Below are 26,697 nucleotides of genomic sequence, written 5' to 3'. Positions count from 1 at the left end.
TAATTAATAAACTCCTACCCCCAACATCTTCTTAAAAAAAAATACCCTCAGAGTGACACAGCAAATAAGCCTTTCACGAATCCATGCGTTCAGCCTGGGCTCCGGAGACCCTACAGTTCTGCCTTGGAGGCATGGGCTGTGGACCTGGTGTTTTGAAACTCAGGTGGCACCTGTGGTTTATGATGGTCTCGGGGCAGGCAGAAGATGGCCATATCTATAGCTACTTCTGAGTCTCAGACAACACAGCTTCCCACAGTCGTTAGAAACTGCCCATACCTGCCCAAGCAAAATTCATCCAACAGTTGCCATGAGATTTATTTCCCCTTCACTCTTTGGTCCCAGCTCCTGGGCTCTCCCTTGCAGGACCGAAGGTGGTGGTGGGGTGGGGGGAGAGGCGGAGATTAGTCACTAATTGCACTCCTCACACCCTTTACATTTGTATTGTTTTCTTGCCTTTAACCCTCTCACATCCAGAAAGTACCCTAGTTCATCATCCCTGCACCCACGCCCAAACCCAGTTTGTAGGTAGACGCTGAAGTGGGGAAGGAGCGGGGGCATATGTTGAGACACAGATGAGGACACAACAAGAGCCCCCTGAGCAGAGGTCTGCCGCTGCAGCTGGGGCGGTGCGAGCCGGGGTCGCGCCCCGGACTCCCCGCTCGGCGGCGGAGGGCACAATGCGCACGCGCGCCGTCCGCAGCTCCGCGCGTGCCCCCCGGCTCGCCCCGCTACGCGCAGCTTGCCTCTAGCGCCGAGGCCCCGCCCCCGCCCGGAGCGCCCGCCCCGCCTGGGGAGAGGGCGGTGGGGCGCAGGGAGCGTGCGCGCGGCCCGCCCCGGGCGCGGGCGGAGGGGAGAAGGAGGGGCGTGCGCGCGGCGGATAACCGGCAGAAGCCGGGAGCAGCGCAGGAGGGAAGAGCGTCAGCTGCGAGCCCGGGCGAGCCGGTATGGGGCCCGCGGGCTCGGGCAGGGGGCAGCGGGCGGGCGGGACTTGGCGCCGACCGGGCCCCGGGGCCCTGGCCGGACCGGATGGCCGAGGGCCTGCGCGAACGTGGTCTCTGGAAACTTTGTGCCGGCGTCCCCCACCTGCTCTCGGGCGGTTCTCGCATCCTTTGGGCGGCGGGGAGAGGAGAGGCCCGGCACCCAACGCAGCGCCCCCTCCTCACCGCCCGACCCTGCCTCGCCGGCTCTCGGCGCGCATTCCCCACCCCCCGCCCCGCCACCCCGGCTGCTTCCCCACTGCGGCGACGCCTGGGCCGGGGTCCCAGCCCTCTGGTTCCTTCGCGAGCATCCTTTCTGTTCCCCTCCCCCTCCCTGACCCCTCTGCTCTGCGGTCCAGCCATGGCCTCTCTGCCTCCTCACCCCGTCGCCACCATTCGCCCGCTCCGAGCCACGGGAGCGTCGGCGGCTTTTTGCGTCTTCCAAAGGTTTCTGGTGCGTTGGTAGAAGCAACTTGACTTTCAGCAATGCCAAGTATTCAACTTGAGTATTTCTCTACGGTGGTGGATTGGTGAGCACAGTGCTAACATGTCTTTTTATTTCTCCTAAGTACCCTTGCTCCACAGCGAAGTTGAGTCGTTGTTTGTGTGCGAGAGGAGTTGCATGCTGTATGTAGTTGCCTTAAGTGGATTGTATAACGATATTTTATTTAGGTGGATGTTTCCAGTGGTGCCAGCCAGTGTTATGGTAACTGGGCATCCCAGAGGCAAGGGAAGGAGGAGTGACTTAAAAATGCAGTTCTACTGTGTAGAGATTCTTTTTTTTTTTTTAAGTGCCTTGTGCTTTTCATCCAGCAAGACCTCAGGGCGTTTAGCACGTGTTAACTAGCTGTTCAATGTAGTTTTAAGAGAGGTAAGTAGAAAGCATTACGTCCCATTTTACGGATTTGAAAACGGAGGCAAAACGACAAGTCCTGATTCTTTACTCACCTGAAAGGAATATGGACCAGAGTTCCTGGAATTCCTAGTCCATGAGGCCACTCAGAAATGTCATGGAATGTTGGAACGTACTCCCTGAGACTGTACAGATCAGTTAAAAGTCACGGGATGGGGCTGCCAGCAGCTCCACGCTTGGGACTCAGCTCTGTCACAAAGTTAAGTGATACTGAGCAAGTCACAGCTGCTCTCTGCGTGTTTCCTAGTCTTTAAAATGAGGGGAACAAAGGTGCTGTATTCTTTGCAAAGTTGTGTGAGTGTATCTGGAAGCTCCACTTCCTTGAGCTGCATTTGGTGACTGTTAACTTGTTGTGGACTCTTAAAGGCCCCCATTCTCAGGTTCCCTTTAGAAATGCAGGGAAGGAGGAGCCCCCAGAATGAATAACTGCTTCATCTTCACCAGAGGCACCTGAGAATTCACATCAGGGACAGGCTGAGGCAGGGACCCCGACGTGGGTGGGAGCAGAGGGTTGCCTGGTGGAGGAAGGAAGGAGCCCTGCACAGGCGGCTTGACACATGGGCCCTACTCCTGCCTCCAGCTCTGACTCATCTTCTGACGCTTGGGGGAGGAGAGGTAGATGCTTGATATTTTTGGCTTTCCCCCATAAAATGGGAGACAGTTTACTTCATTCGAAGGCTTTTAACGTTAGTGTCCAACGTATCTATGCTGTGTTCTTAGCTGAAATCTCTCACATTGGTTGAATGCAGGTATGATTTGTGTAATATTCTTTAATACAATGGTATAAATCTATATTCTTACCATAAAAAAATTGGCCAGGTGTGTAAGTACAGGAAATCCTTTAAAACTTCAGCATTTTAAAATGTTGCTCCTTAGGGAAGGAACTGTGTTTGGTAGGTTCTTTAGCAATTGGGATTTTATTTTAAGGCGAGGTGGATTACAAATACTTTTTCCCAATACCAAGAATTAATCATTCTCTGTTTGGAAAAAAATTAAAACTTTACAGATAAGATTAAAACCTTCTTTTGAGCATCTGTCCCAAAAGTAACTGCTGCGTGTATCTTTATTGGTCTGTGTGTATTCTTTTAGACTTTTCTAAGCATTTTCATAAATGTCTGTTTGCACAAAGTGATTTTTTTTTCTGGTTTGCATAGTCTGAAAACCTCTAGCTTATTTTTTTCCTGAGTGACTTTTTAAATTGAAATAGATTATTATAAAATTAACCAATCCTGTTTATAGAGACTGGGTTTCTGTCTAGAACAGGTAGCATGTGTTTTAAATACAGCTGGTCGTAAAGTTGTATTAACCCTGATAGCATGGTAGTATTTCTCCAGGCAATGCAGAAATGACCCCTTCTTAACTTCAAAACAGTTAAATCAGTAAGAACCTTGGCGTTACTCTTGGTTGCAAATGAAAACTTCCCCATTAAAAACAAAAATCTACTGTGTTCGTCTTTTCTTTGTTTGTGAGGAGGCATAAAAGGGAGTGGAAAGCAGGGAGAGTTGCTAAAGCAACAGCACCTAAGTATAAACTTACAGAGCGAATATTTAAGATGGTAGCTTTAGTTATTTATGAAGGCCTGACTGGGGTGAAGACAGAAAGGGAAATGTTAATGTGGGCACAGTTCAAATCAGTAATTTCAGAAGAGAGGTGGGTTAAAACAAAATTCACATCAAGAGTGTATGGGTTTCTGGTGGTCCAGTGGTTAGGACTCTGCGCTGCCGAGGGCTCGGGTTCGGTTCGATCCCTTGTTGGGAAACTAAGATCCCACAAGCCGTGCAGCCCAGCCGAAAAAAAAGTGTTTATAGATAGACATTTATTGAGACTTTTGCCATGCGAAAGGTTCAGTGCTGACTACTGGGGTAGAAGGCAAATAAGGTCCTTGCCTCATGAAGCTGACAGGCCAGTAGTGATATTCAGAGAGGAAGTGTTCTTTCCCCAGATAGGCCAGAATTGTAAGGGTTCTGAATTACTGGAAACCAACATTGTATTTATTTAACTTTTTTATTGTGAATTATAACACACAGAAAAGGGTATAAAACATAAATGGATAACTTAATTATTTTAAAGAAATCAGCTGTAACCATCTTGCAGGTTAAGAAGTACCCTCTTTCCACTCTTTCCCAATGACCACCTCTCTCCTTACCCCAGAGGTGACCCAGCCAGTAAATAGCTTCATTTTTGTGAAAATCATTTCCTTTCTTTTCTACAGGCTTTATCACCTAAATACTAACCCTAAACAATATAGTTTCATTTTGCCTGTTTTTCACTTTTATGCAAATGGAATTAATGTAGGTATTCTTGTAAATCCATTTTGGGGGGGGGTCAACATCATATATCTGTATATGTATGTAAGTGTGGGTATTTATACATATATGTATATACACACATATATAATTTTTTGGTTCAAATTCTTACAGCATTTATGGTTTTTAAGATTTATCCATGTTGTTACCTGTAACTGTAATTAGTTCATATTTGTATGCATATACCACAGGTTATCTATTTGTCTTCCGCTGTTGATGGACATCTGGGTTGTTTCTGGCCCAGGGCAGTTATGAATACTGCTGGTCATAGATGTGCATATCCTCAGCTTTACTAGCTGATGCCTATTTTCCAAAGCGGTTGTACCAATTCCTCCAGTGGTGTCAGCCTTGAACTTATAATCCACTGTACTTGCTGTTTAACCACAACATGTCTGGCTATTCCTTCTTTTTTTTTTTTTTGGTGGTACGCGGGCCTGTCACTGCTGTGGCCTCTCCCGTTGTGGAGCACAGGCTCCGGACGCGCAGGCTCAGCGGCCATGGCTCACGGGCCCAGCCGCTCTGCGGCATGTGGGATCCTCCCGGACTGGGGCACGAACCCGTGTCCCCTGCGTCGGCAGGCAGACTCTCAACCACTGCGCCACCAGGGAAGCCCTGTCTGGCTATTTCTTGAATGAATGAATAAATTTCACCTAGGTGGCTTGACCTCTGGCCCTTCATGTGCCACTGTATTTTTATACACTTAAGTTTGTATGGTTTGGACTACATACCACTGAAAGCCAGAGATGGTTTTCCACTCTATGTGGCTGACAGGTACCCAATAGAATCCTTCCATTGATTTTGTTTTTTTAAACAGATGTGTAGTTATAGAGAAATTTAAATATGCAAAATGAAGTATTAAAAATTAAAATGTCTAGTACCTGGAAGTTTTAAAGATTTTGGAAGAATTTTACCTCTTGGGCCACCAGATGCCTTGATGTGGTGATTTGCATTGTGCTGGAGAATACTTGCCTTGTGCCCAGCTCTGAATGTGCAGGCCAGCAGTGCTGGCTTTAGTGTGTGATGTGTGCAGGAACCCAGGCCAGTACTTGTGAAAATACCCTCTAAGGACCGGTACTCACATGATTGTGTACACATGCAGATCCCTTAGAGGCACCAGCACAGGAATTCCTTGGCAATTCCAAAGGAACCGCAGCTTCTTTGCTACAGGAATAAATGCTTCTTTTACAATCTTTGAAGTGTCCTTTTCTCCAAGTCTTCCTTTATACTTGACAGTAGAGGTAGTACCGGGTTTGATAGAGAGTTCCTGCTTTCTGAGTAGACAGTTGCCAGGGTAACTTTAATTGCCTGTGTTTGGTGTTGCTAGCTGGATTTAAAGCTGGGGTGTGTGTGAGAGAGAGAGAGAGGGAGGGAGGGAAAGAGAAAGAGGAAGGGAGAGAGGATAGGGAGGGATGGGAAGGTCAGGTCAGGACAGTTATTAAATTATTAAGTTCAGGTGTTTGTTGAGCATCTACTGTGCCTGGTGTTATCTGCTAACAGTCTCTTTCTATCCTAAGGGCAGAAATACAATTCTGTACGTTTAGAAAACACCTTTCAACTGTCATCATTAAATTATCTCTGAATAATAAGATAAATTAGCATCTGAAAAAAAAAACCACCCTTAAGTAGATCTTTTTCTTAGTTGGAGGGCTGATAGAAGAACAGTAGTCCAAAGAACGTGAGATTTGTAATTCCTTTAAATTTCTTCTGTAAGGCATCTTGGAAAATGGCTAAATTGCTCTATTTTCAGTCTTTACAAATCATGAATACTTTTTTACTCATATACTAAAGGTTTTTTTTTTTCAGATTCTCTAAAATAACCATAATTTTAAAAACTACATATGTATAAATTAGAAGTTTTTAAGAAAACATACCCATAGTAGGAGGATGAAAAGTAGTGTCAGAACGTCTTAATCTGAGTGATGGGGGGAGAAATTTTGTTTCGTGGTATCCTTTTCCAAAGGCTGTAATTTACAGAGGAGCTTTGTTTTCCACCTGTTGCAGGGAAGAGCGGGGAGCCCTGGTGCCAAGGTTACGGCCGTGTCCTGTTACGTGCAGCCCATGGCCCTCCCCGCTCACCTCAGCACTTCCCATTCTTGCTTTTACCCTGACAGAGAGTAACCTCCTATCCAGTTTGGTCAGCTTTCCCCTGCCATCTGGAGGTCTCAGTGGACAAAAAGGCCCTTCTGAAATTTATATGCAACTGCTTGGTGCCTTGTCCCAGAACAGTTTCAGCATCAGTGGAGCATGGCAGGCCTTTTTGACTCCTTAGGTCTTTGAGTTTGCAGAGCCACAGGAGAAGACTCTTGAACAAGAGGGTGTTGCTTCTGTTAACTGGTAAACAGTGATGTGGCAGATAGAGCCACAGAGCCTTCTGACCAGCAGCCCAGTGATTCTCATGCAGGATTCTCATGCAGGGTCCTTAGAACCGCTTGGAAAAATATTCCTTTGCCATATACTATGATGGCTTTATAACATAATTTCAACTAGTGGTTGGCAAATGTTTTTCTGTGAAGGGTCAGGTAGTAAATATTTTAGGCTTGTGGGCCATACATTTTTTTTGTTTTTTAACTTATTTTATTTTTGGCTGCATTGGGTCTTCATTGCTGCACGCGGGCTTTTCTCTGGTTGCAGGGAGCGGGAGCTACTCGTTGTGGTGCGCGGGCTTCTTATTGTGGTGGCTTCCCGTTAGGAGCACGGGCGCTAGGCGTGGGGCCTTCAGCAGTTGTGGCACGCGGGCTCTAGAGCCCAGGCTCAGTAGTTGTGGCTCACGGGCTTAGTTGCTTCACAGCATGTGGGATCTTCCCAGACCAGGGCTCGAACCCGTGTCTCCTGCATCGGCAGGTGGATTCTTAACCACTGCGCCACCAGGGAAGTCCACAGTTTCTGTTGCAACTATTTAACTTGCCTTTTTAAGCTTGCCTTTGTAGCATGAAAATGCCCCAGTTAATATGTAACAAATGAGCACGGCTGTGCTCCAGTAAAACTTCATTTATGAACACTGAAATTTTAATCTCATACAATTTTTATGTGCCATGAAACAGTGTTCTTCTTTTGAATTCTCTTTTAACCATTTAAAAATGTATAAACCATTCTTCTCTCATGGGCTGTACGGAAACAGGTGGCCAAGCCATAGTTTGTCGGCCCCTGATTTGACCAAGAGTAGAATGAGGTTCAGAGACCATTGCATTCTCGTTTAGCATATGACTAGTAATTAGTAGTATAATCTACAAAGAACTATGTGTATTATCTCTTTGTATAAGATTATTTCTTTAGGAGACCATTAAAGCCAAGGGAATAACTTCAGGATGCCATGTTCTTTGACCCCTATTTAGCTAAAAACTTGATTCCTTCCTTTGCTCCAGGGAGGCTCAGATACACCCAGTTGCCCTCAAAATTCGGGAGGCCTGCTGTCCCTCAGCAAGGATAGGGGTATGCAGCATCCAGCCAATGCAAGAGACTTACCTGGTTATCTTATTCTGCTCAGAAACTCTCATAGATGATTACAGATGCCTTTGGTTTATAAAGAAAAATAGGAAGTTAATTCATCAGTAGTTTACAAATGAAGTTAATTTGGTGTAAAAGCACCAAAAATGTGGAAGCGGCCAGAGGTATGAATGATATAGAAGCCCCTGCAGGGAGAAGGTTGAGGCTCAGTGCTTGAATTTTTAAAATGTTGATATGTCTAGTGAGACATCAAATGGTTAGATGCTCAAAGAGTGCTCAACTGTTCACCATTGAGGTCTTAGTCCTGTGAACTTTATTCTAATTTATAAATTCGTTTTTGTCTCCCTTAAAGTAATAATGAACTTCTAAGGACTGAGATCTTCTTTATGAAAGGTCCTGAGATTTCATGATTCTGCTTTTCAGAGGGCAGTAGTGACTTTCGCAATTTTGAGGCAAACTTATACGTGCCATGGGTTTAATTGCTGACGTGATTTTTTTTAAGTACTCTGGGTCTAGATGTTCTGACCTATACAAATCAAAGTTCACCACTTAGCCAGGAGTCTGTGATTCATGTTTAATTTTTACCACTTACTCTTTGAAGATTTAAAAGTATGATTTGTATAGGCTGTGGCACAGATTGGTTTCCAGTTGTCACCAAACAAGCTTAAATGTGATTGTGGAATTTTGCAAGCATTTTCTGGGTTCAGGATGATCAGACTTTTCACACCCAAAGACCATCTCATACCACTTAGCAGTTTAGGATTTTTTAGATGAATATCCAGATTATAGATAAAGTACAGACTAAATTTATGTTCCTTAATTTCTGTCTCTTCAGTTTTTATTTTCTTCCCCAGTGAAGTGTACATTTTGGTAGTCTTTAGATCAGTTGATCTGTTGTGGTCAGATTGTATGACTAATCAACAAATGGACAACTCATGGAGAAGGGGTTCTGGTCCCAGTGGGGTTACTCATTTTCTGTGTAGAGTCTGGAAAAGCCTCTTAACCTCCATTTGCCTCTGATTCCTCATCTGGGAACCATGGCAGCAGAATGACGCTGATCTGTGAGAGGCTGAGCGTGCTCGTGTGGCTTAAACAAAACAGGCGCTCGAGTTGGCTTCAGCAAGTCCAGTGGGACAGACCGAGGCAGATTAATGTGAGCTGTGTCTCTCACCCTTTAATGTGTAAACAGATCACCTGGGATCTTGTTAAGCGGTGGCGTCTGATTCTGGAGGTCTGGGATGGGGCCTGAGATTCTGCATTTCATTCAAGCTCCAGGTTGACGCTGCTGGGCCTTGGACCACACTTTGTGAGTAGTGAGGGGCTATAGAAAAGGGCTAGTGTTCTTCATTTGGAATCTCAAAAATAAGGAGGCTCTTGCAAGGCAAGAATGGCAGCATGTTTTAAATGGATTGGAGAAAAGGCATGATAGTGTAATCTATGAGACACTTCCCCAAGAAACAAACAACCCAGGTTTTCAGCACCACTGACTGTTTTGCTTTGTCTTAACCCTGTGCCTTCTCTGCATTACTGCAGCACCTGCTGTTTGCACCACTCATTTGATTCGCTTATTGTTAGTCTATCTCTAATTGTTATTCATCTGTTTTATTCATTTTAAAAAATATTTATTTATTTTTGGCTGCATTGTGTCTTCGTTGCTGTGCGCGGGCTTTCTCTAGTTGCGGCGAGCGGGGTCTACTCTTTGTTGTGGTTCACGGGCTTCTCATTGCGGTGGCTTCTTTTTGTTGAAGAGCGCAGGCTCTAGGCATGTGGGCTTCAGTAGTTGTGGCACGCAGGCTCAGTAGTTGTGGCTCGTGGGCTCTAGAGCACAGGCTCAGCAGTTATGGCGCATGGGCTTAGTTGCTCCACGGCATGTGGGATCTTCCAGGACCAGGGCTTGAACCCGTGTCCCCTGCATTGGCAGGCGGGTTCTTAACCACTGTACCACCAGGGAAGTCCTCATCTGTTTTATATGTGTATCTTGTGTCGTCTCTTGAAGATGATAAAATCCTAGCACAGGGTGATGTCTTCTGTTACTTTATATCCCTGTTCTAGTGACTGTTGCTGCATAGCACACCATTCCAAAACTCAGTGGTATAAAAATCATTTTTATTCTTGACCTACAGGAATCTGTGTGTGCTCACGGATTCCTGTAGGTCAAGAATTTGAACCTCATGTAGTGGGGACAACTTGTCTTTGCTCCACAGTGTCTGGGGGTGACTTAATGGCTGGGAGCTAGAATCACTGAAGTGTTCTAAAGGCTGACAGCCAGGATCATATTTAGTAGTTGACCTGGCTGTCAGCTGGGATCTCCGCTGGGCTGCTGGCTGTAACACCCACATATGACCTCTCCACATGGTGACTCTGCCCGGCTTCTTTGGGCTGCCTCACAGCATGGCAGCTGGGTTCCAAGAGCAAGTCTCAAGAGACTAGGGAGAGGTGTTTGACATGTTTATGATCTAGCCTCTGAAGCGTCATTTCTACTGTTCTCTTTTGGTTGAGTTGGTCACGTTGTAAGAAGGTCATGGGGGGTGCAGGGTATTGTTATGGCCATTTTTCGCCAATACATTCTGCCACAGTCCCCAACAGCACTTAGAACAGTGTTGAACACGTGGCATGAACTCAGTAAGTACTGTTGTGTGAATGAGTGACAAGTAACTTAAACACCAAGGTGGATGAGGACCAGACTAAAAATCTCAATTCCAAATGTAAACAGATTGCCCCCTGATACCCAAATAAATGCTTATGTTCACCTTTTATAGGTAGTTATTTATAGTCTCTTCTCTCTACTTATTCTGTTTCCAACATGAGAATCTATGAATTTATCGTATGGAACTAAACTTCTAAAGAATGTGCAAAAAAAGCATGCTTTTTTTCCTTGCTCTCATCAAGTGGACTGCCTGTGTCCTCCTTTGGACTGTGGTATATTCTCCATCCAGCAGCTGGCTAGTGTCTTAAAATGATCAGCCTTTGTTAGGCTCAGTTCATGGGCTAGTGGTCCACATGAGGATATCAAGATGTCAGCCAGGTCACGACTACACAGGCAGTTGCTCTACAGCTACACACTGGGGGAATATCGGTGGCCAAACTAAAATGGTGATTCTCAGATTCTTTAGTTCTATGTGTATTATGTGTATTTATCCTCTTCCCAGCCATCTTATCAGTTAAATTATATGGTGGGAAAAGCAAAAACAATCCCTTCTCCAAATGTAAGATGTTGAGGTGTTTCAGCAAATTACTAAAGCTTTCCAGATTAAGTGAGAACAATTTGTGAATATCTTTTATTTCATTTTATTTTAACATGAATATAACTCAGTATTTGAATTTTATTCTTAATTTTTTTAATATAAATTTACTTATTTTTGGCTGCATTGGGTCTTCGTTGCTGCGTGCAGGCTTTCTCTAGTTGCGGGGAGAGGGGGCTACTCTTCATTGTGGTGTGCAGGCTTCTCATTGCGGTGGCTTCTCTTGTTGTGGAGCAAGGGTTCTAGGCTTGCGGACTTCAGTTGTTGTGGCACGTGGGCTCAGTAGTTGTGGCTCGCGGGCTCTAGAGCGCAGGCTCAGTAGTTGTGGTGCATGGGCTTAGTTGCTCCGCGGTATGTGGGATCTTCTTGGACCAGGGCTCGAACTCGTGTCCCTTGCGTTGGCAGGCAGATTCTTAACCATTGCACCACAAGGGACGTCCCTATTCTTTTTTTTTTTTTTTTTTTTTTTGCGGTATGTGGGCCTCTCACTGTTGTGGACTCTTCCGTTGCGGAGCACAGGCTCCGGATGCGCAGGCTCAGCGGCCATGGCTCACGGGCCTAGTTGCTCCACAGCATGTGGGATCTTCCTGGACCGGGGCACGAACCCGTATCTCCTGCATCGGCAGGCGGACTCTCAACCACTGCACCACCAGGGAAGCCTGGGACGTCCCTATTCTTAATGTTTTGTCAGAAAGTTTTTTCCCTTGAATTTTGCCACACTGTGATTTTTATTTTTAAGAGTATTTTAACTTCTTTCCCCAGTGGAACACATTTCTGATTTAATAACGAAATGTAATGAGAAAAGTAGTATTTATTTACAACAATGTAGGCTAAAATGTCTCTTTTATTTTTTAATTTTTATTATTATTTTTTAAATGAATTTATTTTTGGCTGCATTGGGTCTTTGTTGCTGTGCATGGGCTTTCTCTAGTTGTGGCGAGTGGGGGCTACTCTCCGTTGCGGTGCGCAGGCGTCTCATTGTGGTGTCTTGTTGTGGAGCATGGGCTCTAGGTGTGTGGGCTTCAGTAGTTGTGGCACGCGGGCTCAGTAGTTGTGGACCAGGGCTGAACCCGTGTCCCCTGCATTGGCAGGCAGATTCTTAACCACTGCGCCACCAGGGAAGCCCACCTCTCTTTTAAAAAGGGTGACTTTAAGAGTTTTTTTTTTTTTTGAAAGAACTAGATAAACATTTACTTCAATGGAAAAAGAAAATGTGATTACATAGGCTTTTCATGTATTAAAAAATAAAAACAATGTAGGCCTCCAGTATATACTGCAAACCTCTGAAATCCCTAAAGCTAAAAATATCTTAGATCAGTTTACATGGTCATCTCTAGCACCACTGTGTCCATTTTTCTGCTTATTCAACATGAGGAGAAAAAGCAGTAGATAGAATTTCAGTTCTTTAACTCCTGATTCTAGTGATTTTTGTGATTAAAAAAAAAAAAAGCTTCTGTGGCAGTGGGACGGATGCTCTGAATAGGCTGTGACACCAGGTAGCAATTCTGCATCTGCTGCCGGTATAGACGCTGGTGCCACATTCCAGGAGCTCTCCAGTGCAGGGAGCAGGCTGTTGTTAATAGCTTAATGCATTATTGAGATTACAGGCCCACTGGGTAGACACTAATTCTGCATTTTACTTAGCATTTAGCACTTTGATGTTCGTTATTCAAAGAGACCAGCATCATCCCTGACATTTCTTATAACTTGTTAAACAACAACAACAAAAACACCTCTGGGGTTGGTTTAGGACACCTCCTCTTTTTTGTCTTTCACCTCACCCCACCCCCATTCCCCTGGCCAGGAAAGCATTTTTCCCTCCAAGAAGTAAATGCAGCTGCCAGAGCAACTTGGGAGGGCTGAGTTGAACACCATGGACAGCGACATGGACACTCCTTGGTGTTCTCTCTGGTCATCCTTGTCCCAGAGACCAGTGTGCTGCAGTAGAAGTGGTGCTGTCACTCAGAAGGCATCTTGCAATCATTGATCCCTCAAACATGGTCAGTCTTTTACTCTCCTAATAGATATCCTTCTCCGTTTTCCTGTACACATTCACTAAGTTGATTTTGACACACCTGTGATGTAATATGCATGTTTTCTTTTTTTCATTATGATCAGAATCTGCTAATCTTAGAAATGAAGCAAACTAGGGCTTCCTGTTGTGCCTGCTCTGGGACTGCTCCTTGCTGAGGTCCCCCTGCTATCAGGAGAGCGTTCTGGGTCCTGAAAGGTGTACCTGTCTGTGGCAGTATTTCCCTCTTCTGGGCAATAGGAGAAACTGGGGCAGCCCATTTGGGGTCATTCTTCTCTGTGTGTAGCATTTGAACATGTCCTGCTTAGGCAGATCTAAGGCCCCTCGTGCACTGAAGGTGCTGGTGGGGTGGGAGTCCTGTAGGGCAGGTAGTGAGGCCGCAGCCACCCCCGCACAGGCACAGAGAAGCTGTGTGTGGGCTTGAGCAAGGGATCCAGACACCTTGGATCTTCTCTTGGCCCTGTGACTTGTCTTCTCCAAGTTGAAATCATCTCCCCCTTTCTGAACCTTGTATTTTTCGATCTGTAAAAGGGGTCGGGAGTGTTGGTCAGAGGAGCATCTGTGCCCTCTGAGTGCTCTCTGGCAGAAGTTGTTTTTCTAAACCTTGGACTCAGCTTTGGCATTTTAAACAGGTTTTTGGCACGAGACTGACTAGCAGCAGCAGGGAGGGAGCATCATGTCTGTCTCACTTGGATTCTGCCCTGAGGACTCACAATCTGCGTTCTTTTCCCTGCAGCACCAAGTACCCTATCACTGCCTGACGAATGGGAGTTAACTGAGTAAGCTAGGCTTTCAGCCCACCCATCACTTACCCATGGCCCTTGATGAAGACCTTTCTGCTGAAAAGGCCAGTGAGCCTGGGACACATGCCTCAGGAGGGCAAGTGGTTTTCCCAAAAGTATAATTATTTGGGAGACCAGGAGACTGAGTCCCTCTTAATTAGACAGTAACTAGATAACCTGGTTGGAAATTTGATTAGCATCTTCCACATTGAGGATGGAGTTATCACCAGCAGTTCAAAAGCCTAACTTTGTGTGTTTATTACCACGGTGACTTTGCTTTTTAAACTCTTAGGATTCTGCCAGGGAAAGACTTGGAAGTGGCATGAGAATGTGCTCTGCTGCAGGACAGGCTGTTCTTTTAAAGTTCTGCCTGTTTCCATGCATATCTGACCCTCACATCCGCATGCATTTCCTTATGCGACTACTTCCTTGTTCGTCTTCATGATGCAGTTTCACCTATATACGTCTGTGTACCTCTGTATCATTGGTCAGCAGGTGTGGTCCCCAAACGAGGGGGGTGGTAAGCTTGGGCGAGGCAGCTCCCTTCAGGCATGGGCGGTTTCTGGGGAGAGACTTGTGATCCGTCGGCACCTGCATTCTGAGTGCCTCAGTCTTGAAGGGGAATCTGGGTGGCACACCACAGCATCCACCTCTGCAGCGGTTCTCAAAGTGTGTCCTCTGACCAGCAGCATCAGCATCACGTGGGAAATAAGTGGCAGCTCTAGAGCCCATCTCCAGAACTACTAAACCAGAAACTCTGGGGGCGGGGCTTAGCAATCTGTTTTAACAAGCCCTCCAGGTGATTCTGATGCAGGCCAAGTGAGAACCACTGCAGTATAAAGCTGTAATTATTTTAATTTTTTAAATTGAGGTATAATTGATATAGAACATTGTGTCAGTTTCAGGTGCACAACATAATGATTCAGTATTTGTGTATATTGCAAAATGATCATCATGGTAAGTCTAGTTAACGTTTGTCACCATACATAGTTAACAAAATTTTTTTCCTGTGATGAGAACTTTTAAGATTAAGTTGCTCTCTTAGCAACTTTCAAATATGTAGTACAGTATTAACTATAGTCACCATGCTGTACATCACATTCCCATGACTTATTTTATAACTGGAAGTTTGTATCTTTTAACCTTGTTCACCCATTTAGTCCCCACCTCTGACAGCCAACAATCTGTTCTTTATATCTATGAGCTTTTTTTTTTAAAGATTCCATGTATAACTGATGCTATACAGTATTTGTCTTTCTCTGACTTACTTCACTTAGCATAGTGCCCTCAAGATCTGTGTTGTTGTAAGTGGCAAGATTTCCTTCTTTTTTATGGCTGATTAATATTCCATGGTGTGTATATATACCAAATTTTCTTTATCCGTTCATCCATCCATGGACACTTAGGTTGTTTCCGTGTCTTGGCAGTGAACATGGGGATGCATATATCTTCTCGAGTTAGTGTTTTCATTTTTTGTTGGATAAATACCCAGAAATGGAATTGCTAGATCATATGGTAATTCTATTTTTAACTTTTCAAGGACTCTCCATACAGTTTTCTGTAGTGGCTGCACCAATTTACATTCCCATAAACAGTGCACAAGGGTTCCTTTTTCTCCACATCCTTGCTAACACTTTTTATTTCTTTTCAATAATAGCCATTATAACAGGTGTGAGTGAAGTGATATCTCACTGTGGTTTTGATTTGCATTTCCCTGATGATTAGTGATGTTGCCTACCTTTTCATGTACCTGTTGACCATCTGCATTTCTTCTTTGGGAAAATGTCTATTCAGATCCTCTGCCCATTTTTAAATCAGATTGTTTGGGGCTTCTTTTTTGCTATTGAATTATACACACTGTTTATGTATTTTGGATGTTAACCCCTATTGTTCATATCATTTGCAAATATTTTCTCCCATTCCATAGGTTGTCTTTTCATTTGTTTAGTTTCCTAAACAAAAGCAAAGGCTTTTTAGTTTGATTTAGTCCTACATTTTTATTTTTACTTTTGTTGCTGAATCCAAAAAATCACCACCAAGACCAGTGTGAAGGAGCTTATCACCTCCTATGTTTTATTCTAGGAGTTTTATGGTTTCAGGTCTTAACATTCAACTCTTTAATACACTTTGAGTTTTTTTGTATGGTATAAGATAGTGGTCCAGTTTCATTCTTTTGTGGTGTTCAGTTTTCCCAACACCATTTATTGAAGAAGCTGTCCTTTCCCCATTGTATATTCTTGATTCCTTTGTTGTAAATTAATTGACCATACATACATGGGTTTATTTCTGGGCTCTATTCCGTTTCATTGATCTATGTGTCTTTTTTTATGCTGATGTCATACTGTTTTGATTACTATAGCTTAGTAATATAGTTTGAAATCAGGATGTGTGATGCCCCCCAGCTTTGTTCTTTTTTCTCAAGATTGCTTTGGCTATTCAGGGACTTTTTGTTTCCATGCAAATTTTATGATTGTTTATTTCTGTGAAAATGCCATTTGATAGGCATTTGATAATTTTGATAGAAATTTGATAGGGATTGCACAGAATCTGTAGATTGCTTTGGGTATTATGGACACTGTAACAATATTAATCCAGTTCATGAGCACCAAATATATCTTTCTATTTATTTGTGTGTTCTTCAGTTTCTTTTATAAATGTCTTACAGTTTTCAGTATACAGGTCTTTCACTTCCTTGGTCAAATTTATTCCTTAAATATTTTATTTTTCCTGATGCAGTTTTTTTTTTTTTTTTTTTTTTTTTTTGTGGTACTTGGGCCTCTCACTGTTGTGGCCACTCCCGTTGCGGAGCACAGGCTCCGGACGTGCAGGCTTAACGGCCATGGCTCATGGGCCTAGCTGCTCCGCGGCATGTGGGATCTTCGGAGACCGGGGCACGAACCCGTGTCCCCTGCATCAGCAGGTGGACTCTCAACCACTGTGCCACCAGGGAAGCCCCCTGATGCAGTTTTAAATGGAATTGTTTTCTTAATTTCTCTTTCTGATAGTTCACTATTAGTCTATAGAAATGCAACAGATTTCTGTATATTGACTTTGTATACTACTTTACTGAATTCATTGATTAGTTCTAACTTTTTTTGTGTGTGTCCAGTCTTTAGGGTTTTCTATATATAATATGTCATCTGCAAATAGTGACAGTTTTACTTCTTCCTTTCTGATCTGAATGCTTTTTATTTCTTTTTCTTGCCTAATTGCTCTGGCTAGGACTTCTAATACCATGTTGAATAAAAGTGGCAGGAAGGGGCATCCCAGTCTCTTTCCTGATCTTAGAGGAAAAGCTTTCAGCTTTTCATCACTGAGTATGATGTTAGCTGTGGACTTGTCATACATGGCCTTTATTATGTTGAGGTATGTTCTCTCTATACCTGCTTTGTTAAGAGTTTTTATCATAAAGCGATGTTGTATTTTGTCAGATGCTTTTTCTGTACCTATTGAGATGATCGTGTGATTTTTATCCTTTTCTTAGTGTGGTGTACCACACTGATTAATTTGCAGATGTTGTACCATCCTTGCATCCATGGGATAAATTCCACCAGATCATGGTGCATGATCCTTTTAGTATATTGTTGAATTTAGTTTGCTGCTATTTTGTTGAGGATTTTTCCATTATATTTATCAGAGATATTGGCCTGTAATTTTTTTTTCTTGTGGTGCCCTTGTCTGGTTTTGGTAGTAATGTAATGCTGGCCTTGTAGGATGAGTTTGGAAGTGTTTGCTCCTCTTCTGTGTTTTGGAAGAGTCTGAGGATTGGTATGTATTCTTTTTCTTTTCTTAAAAAATTTATTTGGCTGTGCTGGGTCTTAGTTGCAGCACATGGGATCTTCGTTGTGTGGGCTCTTAGCTGAGGAATATGGGATCTAGTTCTAGACCAGGGATTGAACCCAGGCCCCCTGCCTTGGGAGCACAGAGTCTTAACCACTGGACCACCAGGGAAGTCCCTAGTATGTATTATTTAAATGTTTGGTTGCATTCACCAGAAAAGCTGACTGTGTCCTGTACTTTTGTTTGTTGAGGGGTTTTTGGTTATGGATTCAGTGTTCTTCCTAGTTATTGGTCTTTTCAGATTTTCTTTTTCTGCATGATTCACCCTTGGTGTGTAATTGTTAATAGTAGTCTCTTATGATCCTTCGTATTTCTGTAGTATCAGTTGTAAAAATTTCTTCCTTCACTTCTGATTTTGAGTCCTCTTGCCTTTTTTTTTTTTTTGAGTCTAAGTCTAGCTAAAGGTTTGCCAATTTTATCTTTTCAAAGAGTTTCGCTTAGTTTCATTGATCTTTTCTATAGTGTTGTCTTTTTAGTCTCTATTTTCCTTCTGATCTTTGTTATTTCCTTCCTTTTACTGACTTGGGTTTTTGTTTGTTCTTTTTCTAGTTCCTTGAAGTGTAAAGTTAGGTTCTTTTTTTTTAAAAAAAAATTATTTTTGGCTGCGTTGGGTCTTCATTGCTGTGTGTGGGCTTTCTCTAGTTGCGGTGAGCGGGGGCTACTCTTCGTTGTGTGTGGGTTTCTCATTGTGGTGGTTTCTCGTTGCAGAGCACGGGCTCTAGGCGCACGGGCTTCAGTAGTTGTGGAGTGTGGGCTCAGTAGTTGTGGCTCGAGGGCTGTAGAGTGCAGGCTCAGTAGTTGTGGCACACAGGCTTAGTTGCTCCACGGCATGTGGGATCTTCTCAGACAAGGGGTCGAACCCGTATCCCCTGCACTGGCAGGCAGATTCTTAACCACTGTGCTACCAGGGAAGTCCCTAAAGTTAGGTTCTTTATTTGAGATCTTCCTTGTTTCTTGATGTGTAGGCATTTATCATTATGAACTGCCCTCTTAGAAGTGCTTTTCTTGTATCCCATAAGTTTTGGTATGCTGTATTTCCAATTTCATTTGTCTCACGTATTTTTTTGATTTCTCTTTTGATTTCTTTTCTGACCCATTGATTGTTCAGTAACATGTTGTTTAATCTCCACTTATTTGTGAATTTTCCAGTTTTCTTCTTGTATTGATTTCTAGCTTCAGACTGTTGTGGTTCGAAAAGATGCTTGATGTGATTTCAATCTTCTTAAGTTTATTAAGGCTTGTTTTGTGGCCTAATATATGTCCTAGAGATTGTTCCATGTGCACTTGAGAAGAATGTGTATTCTCTTGCTTTTGGATGAAGTGCTCTGTATATATGCGTTAAGTCTACCCGGTCTAATGTGTAGTTTAAAGCTGATGTGTCCTTACTGATATTCTGTCTGGATGGTCTATGCATTGATGAAAATGGGGTATTAAAGTCCCATATTATTGTACTGTTGTCTGTTTCTCCCTTGAGGTCTGTTAGTATTGCTTTAATTAATTTACTTTTTTAAAATTTTGGTTGTGTGGTGCAGCATGCAGGATCTTAGCATGTGGGAACCTAGTTCCCTGACCAGGGATCAAACCCATGCCCCCTGCACTGGGAGCACAGAGTCTTAACCACTGGACCTCCAGGGAAGTCCCAATATTGCTTTATATATTTAGATGCTTCTATGTCGGATGCATAAATATTTACAACTGTTATATCCTCTTGTTGGATTGACCCCATTTATCATCATGTAATGCCCTTGTCTCTTTATTTTAAAGTCTATTTTGTCTAAGTATAGCTACCCCAGCTTTCTTTTGGTTTTCATTTGCATGGAATATCTTTTTCCATCCTTTCATTTTCAGTCTGTGTGTGTCCTTACATCTGAAGTGAGTGTGTGTATCCTTACATCTGAGGTAGGCAGCATGTCTTTTTTATTTTTTAATACATTCAGCCCCTTTCTGTCTTTTGATTGCAGAATTTAGTCCATTTACATTTAAAGTAATTATTGACTGCCATTTGGTTGTTTTCTGGATGTTTTGTAATTCCTCTGCCCCTTTCTTCTCTTGCTCTGCTACTTTGTGGTTTGATGATTTTCTTTGTGGTATGCTTAGATTGTTTTCTTCTTAGATCTTTTGTGAATCTGCTATAGGTTTTTGCTTTGTGATTACCATGAGGCTTACACATAACAACTTATAACAGTCTATGTTTAAACTCATTCTAAAGCACAACATTTTTACTCCTCCATCCCCCACATTTTTGTTTTTTATGTCACATTTTACACCATTTTATCTTGTATATCCCTTATTATATTTTTACTACTATATCTTTTAATCTCCATACTAGCTGTATGAGTAATTAATCCATACCACCTTTACGTTATATTTTTCTAAAGTGTACTATAGTTACCTCTATCAGTGAGACTTATGCTTCCATATGTTTTCCTGTTACTAATTAGTGGCCTTTATTTTCAGCTTTAAAAAGTTGCGTTCATTCTTGTAAGGCCAGTTTAACTTTTGCTTGTCTGGAAAACTCTTTAAATTCTGAATGACAACTTTGCTGGTATTTTTGTCTGGAAGTTTTTTCTTTCAACACCTTGAATATATCATGCCACTCCCTTCTGACCTGCAAAGTTTCTGCTGAAAAACTTGCTGATAGTCTTATGGGGGTTCTCTTGTACATAACTAGTTGTATTCTTCTGGCTTTTAAAATTCTCTTGTGTTTTTACTTTGAACAATTTAATTATACTGTGTCTTGGTGTGGGTATCTTTGGGGTTTGGTTTATTTGGAACTCTCTGGGCTTCCTGGATCTGGATGTCTGTTTCCTTCCTTAGGTCAGGGACGTTTTTATCCCTTTTCTCTCTCTCTTTCTTCTCTTTCAGACCCCTATAATGTAAATGTTGGTTTGCTTGATGTTATCCCATAAGTCCCTTAAGCAATCTTCACTTCTTTTCATTCTTTTTTCTTTTTACTGCTCCAGTGGTTTGAGTTTTACTGCCCTGTGTTCAGGTTCACTGATCCTTTTTATGCTGTCATCTACTCTGCTGTTGAACCCCTCTAGTGTATTTTTCAGCTCTGTGACTTTTTTCATACTTCCTTATATTTTCTGTCTCTTTGTTGAAGTTCTGTGTTCATCCATTCTTTTCTCGAGTTAAGTGAGCATCTTTATGACCATGATTTTGAACTCTTTTTAACAGGTCAGTCACTTATCTCCATTTCATTAACGACTTTTTCTGAGGTTTTATCTTGTTCTTTCATTTGGAGCATATTCCTCTACTTTTTCATCTTAATTTTAGACTCTCCCTGTTGGTTTCTGTGCATTAGATAAAAGAGCCACCTCTCCCAGTCTTGGAGGAGCGACCTTGTGTAGCAGATGAATCTTACCATTCAACCCTGCCTTAATCTTGGTTGTCCCTCAAACCTTTGTGATTGTCCAGACGACTTTATTTTTAGTGGCTTCCAGGAGTTGCAGGTGGGTCCAGACCTGTCAGTATTCTATCGGGAAGGGTCTCAGTCGGCAGCTTTTAAAGTATGTAAATACACAGTCTTGTGGGATGACTAGCAGTAAGTCCCACTGTCTGCCAGAGCCAGGTGATCTGGAGGTGTCCCCTGGGCAGCAGTGACAAAAATCAGGATACCAGATGAGCATACAAGTTCCTTTCTGGAAGATACCAGAGACTTGGAGGGAGGCAGAGGGTGAACACACAGATGGCGTCCACTGGCTTCTGTCCCCAGAGTGTGCCAAAGCAGAAGCTGGCCCCTTAGGCTGAAGCTCCAGGAAAAGCAAATAGGCCTCTTTCACAGAAAGACTGAGGGTGTGTTTCAGTTGGCTGGCTGTGCTGTGCCCCAGGGTTGGTAGCCAGCCAAGAACTGTGTTTGCCCCCAGAGCTAGGTGATCAAGAGGTGTCCCCTGGGTGGCAGCCACAAAAGCCAGGGCACCAGACACACATAGAAGCTACTCTCTGAGAAACACTGGTGCTCTGGAACACAGCAGAGGGACAGCACAAAGACAGTGCCTGCCCTGTGAGGTCTCTGGAGAGGATTACAGTAGACCCTTATATGTGTGTTTAATTAGAAGCCTGCCTCTTAGGTTGCAAGCTATAACTATTTTTTAAAAACTATTTAAAAATGTTAAATATGCACGTCATAGGGCTCAGCCCTTCCACTCCTAGGTATTGAACTAAGAGAAAGGAAGGCATATATGCACACTTACACATGAGTGTTTACATCAACTTTACTTGTACTAGTCTAAAACTAGAAACAACCCATTTCCATCAATAGGTGAAGAGATAAACCATGTTGTATCTGCACAATGGAATACTAGTCAGCAAAAAAAAGGAATGACCTGTTGATAGACACAGCTTCATGGATGAATGTGAAAATAATTATGCTGAGTGAAAAGCCAGACCAAACGGAAAAACCCTACATTGTATGATTCCATTGTATAAAAGTCTAGAAAATGTAAACTGTAGTGACAGCAGATCAGTGGTTGCTTGGGAATGGGGCTAGAGGGTGAGGGAGGGATGAATTATAAAGGAGCATGAGGAAATTCTGGGGGTGACGGATATGTTTATCATTTTGAGGTCATGGTGTCTTGAGTGTACACATATGTCAAACCTCATCAAGTTGTACATCAAATTGTATGTCAGCTGTGTCTCAACAGAGCTGTAAAAAAATGAAAATTTAAGTGCAGTGGTTACGAGGGAAAGGCAGAGGGACATACGGGGGAGGAACACTTCTTTTTTCAGTTATATATATTCTTTTCCATTATGGTTTATCACAGGATATTGAATATAGCTCCCTGTGCTACACAGTAGGACCTCATTGTTTATCCATCCTGTATATAATACTTTGCATCTGCTAATCCCCAACTCCCAATCCTTCCCCTCCACCCCTCTTTGGCAACCACAAGTCTGTTCTCTATGTCTGTAAGTCTGTAAGTCTGTTTTGTAGATATGCTCATTTGTGTCGTATTTTACATTCCACATATAAGTGATATCATATGGTATTTGTCTTTCTCTTTCTGACTTCGCTTAGAATGAGAATCTCTAGGTCCATCCACGTTGCTGCAAATAGCATTACTTCATTCTTTTTTTATGGCTGAGTAGTATTCCACTGTATATATGTATCGCATCTTTATGCATTCATCTGTCGATAGGCATTTAGACTGTTTCCATGTCTTGGCTATTGTAAATAGTGCTGCTATGAACATAGGGGTGCATGTATCTTTTCAAATTACAGTTTTGTCTGGGTATATGCCCAGGAGTGGGATTGCAGGATCATATGGCAACTCTATTTCCAGTTTTTTGAGGAACCTCCACACTGTTCTCCACAGTGGCTGCACCAGTTTACATTCCCACCAACAGTGCAAGAGGGTTCCCTTTTCTCCACACCCTCTCCAGCATTTATTGTTTGTAGACTTTTTGATGATGGCCATTCTGACTGGTGTGAGGTGGTACCTCATTGTAGTTTTGATTTGCATTTCTGTAATGATTAGCGATGTTGTGCATCTTTTCACGTGCTTATGGGCTGTCCGTGTTTCTTTGGAGCAGTCTGTTTAGGTCTTCTGCCCATTTTTCAATTGTGTTGTGTTTTTGTTGTTGAGTCGTATAAGCCGTTTGTATATACTGGAAATTAGGCCCTTGTCAGTGGCATCATTGGCAAATATTTCCTCCCAGTCTGTAGGTTGTCGTTTTGTTTTGTTTATGGTTTTGTTTGATTTCTGTTGCCTTGGGAGCCTGACCTAAGAGAACAGCGGTACAATTTATGTCAGAGAATGTTTTTGCCTGTGTTCTCTTCTAGGAGTTTTATGGTGTCATGTCTTATATTTAAGTCTTTAAGCCATTTTGAGTTATGTTTTGTGAGGGTGTGTTCTAACTTCATTGATTTGCATGCCACTGGGGAAGGAACACATTTTTAATGATACTCATTGGTGTTCATATCGTTACATAAATGAGTAAATAAGAGGGCCAACCTGGAAGAGAATACAAAATGAAAGCAATTTCAAATTGCTGTCCACCACCAGCACCTCCTGTAGTTGACGTTCAGAGCTGCAGCCACCTCTGCAGCACGGCTCTTCACAAAGCTGGCTGGCTGCTGCACCCACTGTAGCATCTAGCACGCTGCAAACAGTCCCACACTGCCAGGTGGACTGTGGGCACAGGGAAGAGAGTCCAGCTTGCTCTGCATCTCTTGCTGGCCCCGTGAGCAGAGCCTTACATTTCAGCATGTTGTAGTCTCTGAATCTCCTCTCAAATTCATCTCGGTTGTGGCCAAAACAGCACTTAATATTTTTCACACCGTGGGTTGTGTGTCATTGACAGAAATCTGAGACTTGGGTTGATATTTCTTACTGGCACATTCTTTAAAGGCACATGGAGATATATTTAACATGCTTTCCACTTCCTAGATTTATTCCAGTCAAACCCAATTTCGTAGTAAAAACCCAGGAGGAGGGTTTCCCTGGTGGCGCAGTGGTTGAGAGTCCGCCTGCCGATGCACGGGTTGCGGGTTTGTGCCCCGGTCCGGGAGGATCCCGCGTGCCGTGGATTGGCTGGGCCCGTGAGCCATGGCCGCTGAGCCTGCGCGTCAGGAGCTTGTGCGCCGCAGCAGTGAGAGGCCCGCGTACCGTAAACAAACAAACAAAACCCAGGAGGAATTCTTTTGAACTTCCTGATTGACCATATTCTTGCCTCTTTGTCTTTCTGCAGATCTGAGTTGTATCCACTCTCATCAGCACTCACTCACTTAGGACTTTGCAGACGCAGGACGCCAGAGTAATCAGACTCCTCAAGTGAGTAGTCCCAGCATCACCAGTCTGTGGAACCGGGGATGTTCCTGTCTAACTGAAATCACCGTGGGCATCCCTACGGTACCCTGGGTGGGGATAAGCACACTTCTCAGAGGGCACAGACTATAAAGTGGTATGAAAGACTACATAGAGATTATATAATATTGAATGTCTTTTATAATAACTACTGTACTAATGAAAGAATATAGATGTTCAAATGTTAAATTTTAATTCCAATACATCTTAAGCCAGTGGGATACATCTTGGAGCTTAGAATTGGCTGAGGAAGGTGAAGTAATTTAGCCACACCCGGGGTCAGGTCAGCTAAAATGCTCATTAACTTAGACGAATGAATTTTTGAGACCATGGCCTTCAAATTGCCTAGGATTGTTTCCACGGAAATGACATAGCACAGGTATTCAAATGTCACAAATATGATAGTTAGCTGTTTTTTAAATTATAAAGGGCTAAGGTGACCATATGTCCTGGCTTTTCTGTAACTGATCCAATTCAGTATCTCTTTAGTCTGCAAAGGCCATGCATTGGATGTATTACCTAAAGCGATATCGTTTTTATACTTTGTAAGTATAATCTATGTACGATCTCTATGTCTAGATTTAGGTTTAGGAGAATATGGCCATCATGGATGTGGAGGTAGGCAAGAGAAGTATATGAAAGAACATGGCCACAGAAAGGATCACAAGTTCTGATTTCTTCCTGATTACCAGGGAACACCACTCCCTTCAATAAGAGCAAGACCCTGCAAGGTTGTTGTTCAGGGAGTAGTTGGGCTTCTTTCTGTCTTTAACTTTTCCTAAAATAGGATGACTTTCTATTTAGTGCCTTTAAAAAAAAAAAAAATCACCAGAGTGCTGACTTTTACATTGGTTTTGCATATTGGCATCTTAGACTACTTTTCCTAACTGTTAATCGATGAAAATGATTTGTCTACGTCCTGGAAAGCACACACTATTATAGAAAATAAGCATTTCTAATCCTTTTACCTTCCCATTCCACAAACACTGCAGAAGGCTGTGATGAATCAGTAGCATTTAAAGTACTGATATATACCTGTATTTTGCAGGAAAGTGACTGTAATTTCCAGTTCCTTGGTGGAGGAAAACAAAACACTCTGGTCTTACTTCCAATGATGCAAGTGTGACTGCTGGCGTCTTCATGAGCTCCAGAGGTCACAGCACGCTACCACGGACTCTCATGGCCCCTCGGATGATTTCTGAGGGAGACATAGGAGGCATTGCTCAAATCACTTCCTCGCTCTTCCTGGGCAGAGGCAGTATAGCCTCCAACCGGCACCTCCTCCAGGCTCGTGGCATCACCTGCATTGTTAATGCTACCATCGAGATCCCCAATTTCAACTGGCCCCAGTTTGAATATGTTAAAGTGCCTCTGGCTGACATGCCTCATGCCCCCATTGGACTCTACTTTGACACCGTGGCTGACAAGATCCACAGCGTGAGCAGGAAACACGGGGCCACCTTGGTGCACTGTGCTGCAGGGGTCAGCCGCTCGGCCACGCTCTGCATCGCATACCTGATGAAATACCACAACGTGTGCCTGCTGGAGGCGTACACCTGGGTGAAAGCCCGGAGGCCCGTCATCAGGCCCAACGTGGGCTTCTGGAGGCAGCTGATAGACTACGAGCGCCAGCTCTTTGGGAAGTCGACAGTTAAAATGGTACAGACACCTTATGGCATAGTTCCAGACATTTACGAGAAGGAGTCCCGACACCTGATGCCTTACTGGGGGATATAAGTCACCAAAGCCTGCATCAGCAGCCCCTTGAGCAGTACCAGCATCTGCTGCACGCGTCTGCTCCCCTCTTCACCTTTCTTTCCAAATGGTTGACTTTTGGTTCTCCCTGAAGTGTTTTTTACACTGGGTGTTCATGTCTATCTTAAGAGAGAAAGGAGGGAGGGAGGAACGTAAGGGGAATGCTTACATGGCTACTGACATTTTTAAAACTAACATTTTGGAATAGTGTTTATGAAAATCTTTAACTGGCTTTTAATCCTTTTTAACAATTTGAACAGTTTAATAAACTGGTTCTGCTCTATTCTCAATCCCATGCCTTTTGGCATCATGGGAGGAGCTCAGTGCAAAAAATCACTTTGGGCCCCGATTAACCCTTTAGATACACGCTTTGCCCAAGGCTGCCGACCAAACAAATGCTTAGGGAACATTGATACCAGTGTCAGTCTCTACTGGATCAGCCCTCTTTCCTTTCCTCCTATTATTTAGTGACTCTGTAAGTTAAAAAACAAGCCTTTATTATTTAGCTGTTAATTATAATGGAATCTGCAAACACTCTGTTGGAATCAGTGTGCCCCAGGACTATATTAGCATTATTTTTAATAAATATATCTGCTT

The 26,697-nt window shown here is 43.2% G+C and overlaps 1 protein-coding gene across 1 annotated transcript; it reads left to right on the top strand.

Annotated features, from left to right (window-relative positions):
* The first annotated feature begins 829 nt into the window (after positions 1-829).
* DUSP14 (dual specificity phosphatase 14) lies at positions 830-26,697 on the top strand. Its single transcript, XM_082679191.1, has 3 exons — positions 830-942; positions 24,230-24,312; positions 25,394-26,697. Exon 3 carries the CDS (start codon positions 25,486-25,488, stop codon positions 26,080-26,082), a length of 597 nt encoding a protein of 198 aa, XP_082535317.1. The 5' UTR covers positions 830-942; positions 24,230-24,312; positions 25,394-25,485; the 3' UTR covers positions 26,083-26,697.

The sequence above is a fragment of the Grampus griseus genome, assembly GCF_964374135.1.
Source record: "Grampus griseus genome assembly, chromosome: 20".
Taxonomy (NCBI): domain Eukaryota; kingdom Metazoa; phylum Chordata; class Mammalia; order Artiodactyla; family Delphinidae; genus Grampus; species Grampus griseus.
Note: the sequence above shows the minus strand (reverse complement) of the source record. Positions and strands in the feature narration are given on the sequence as shown.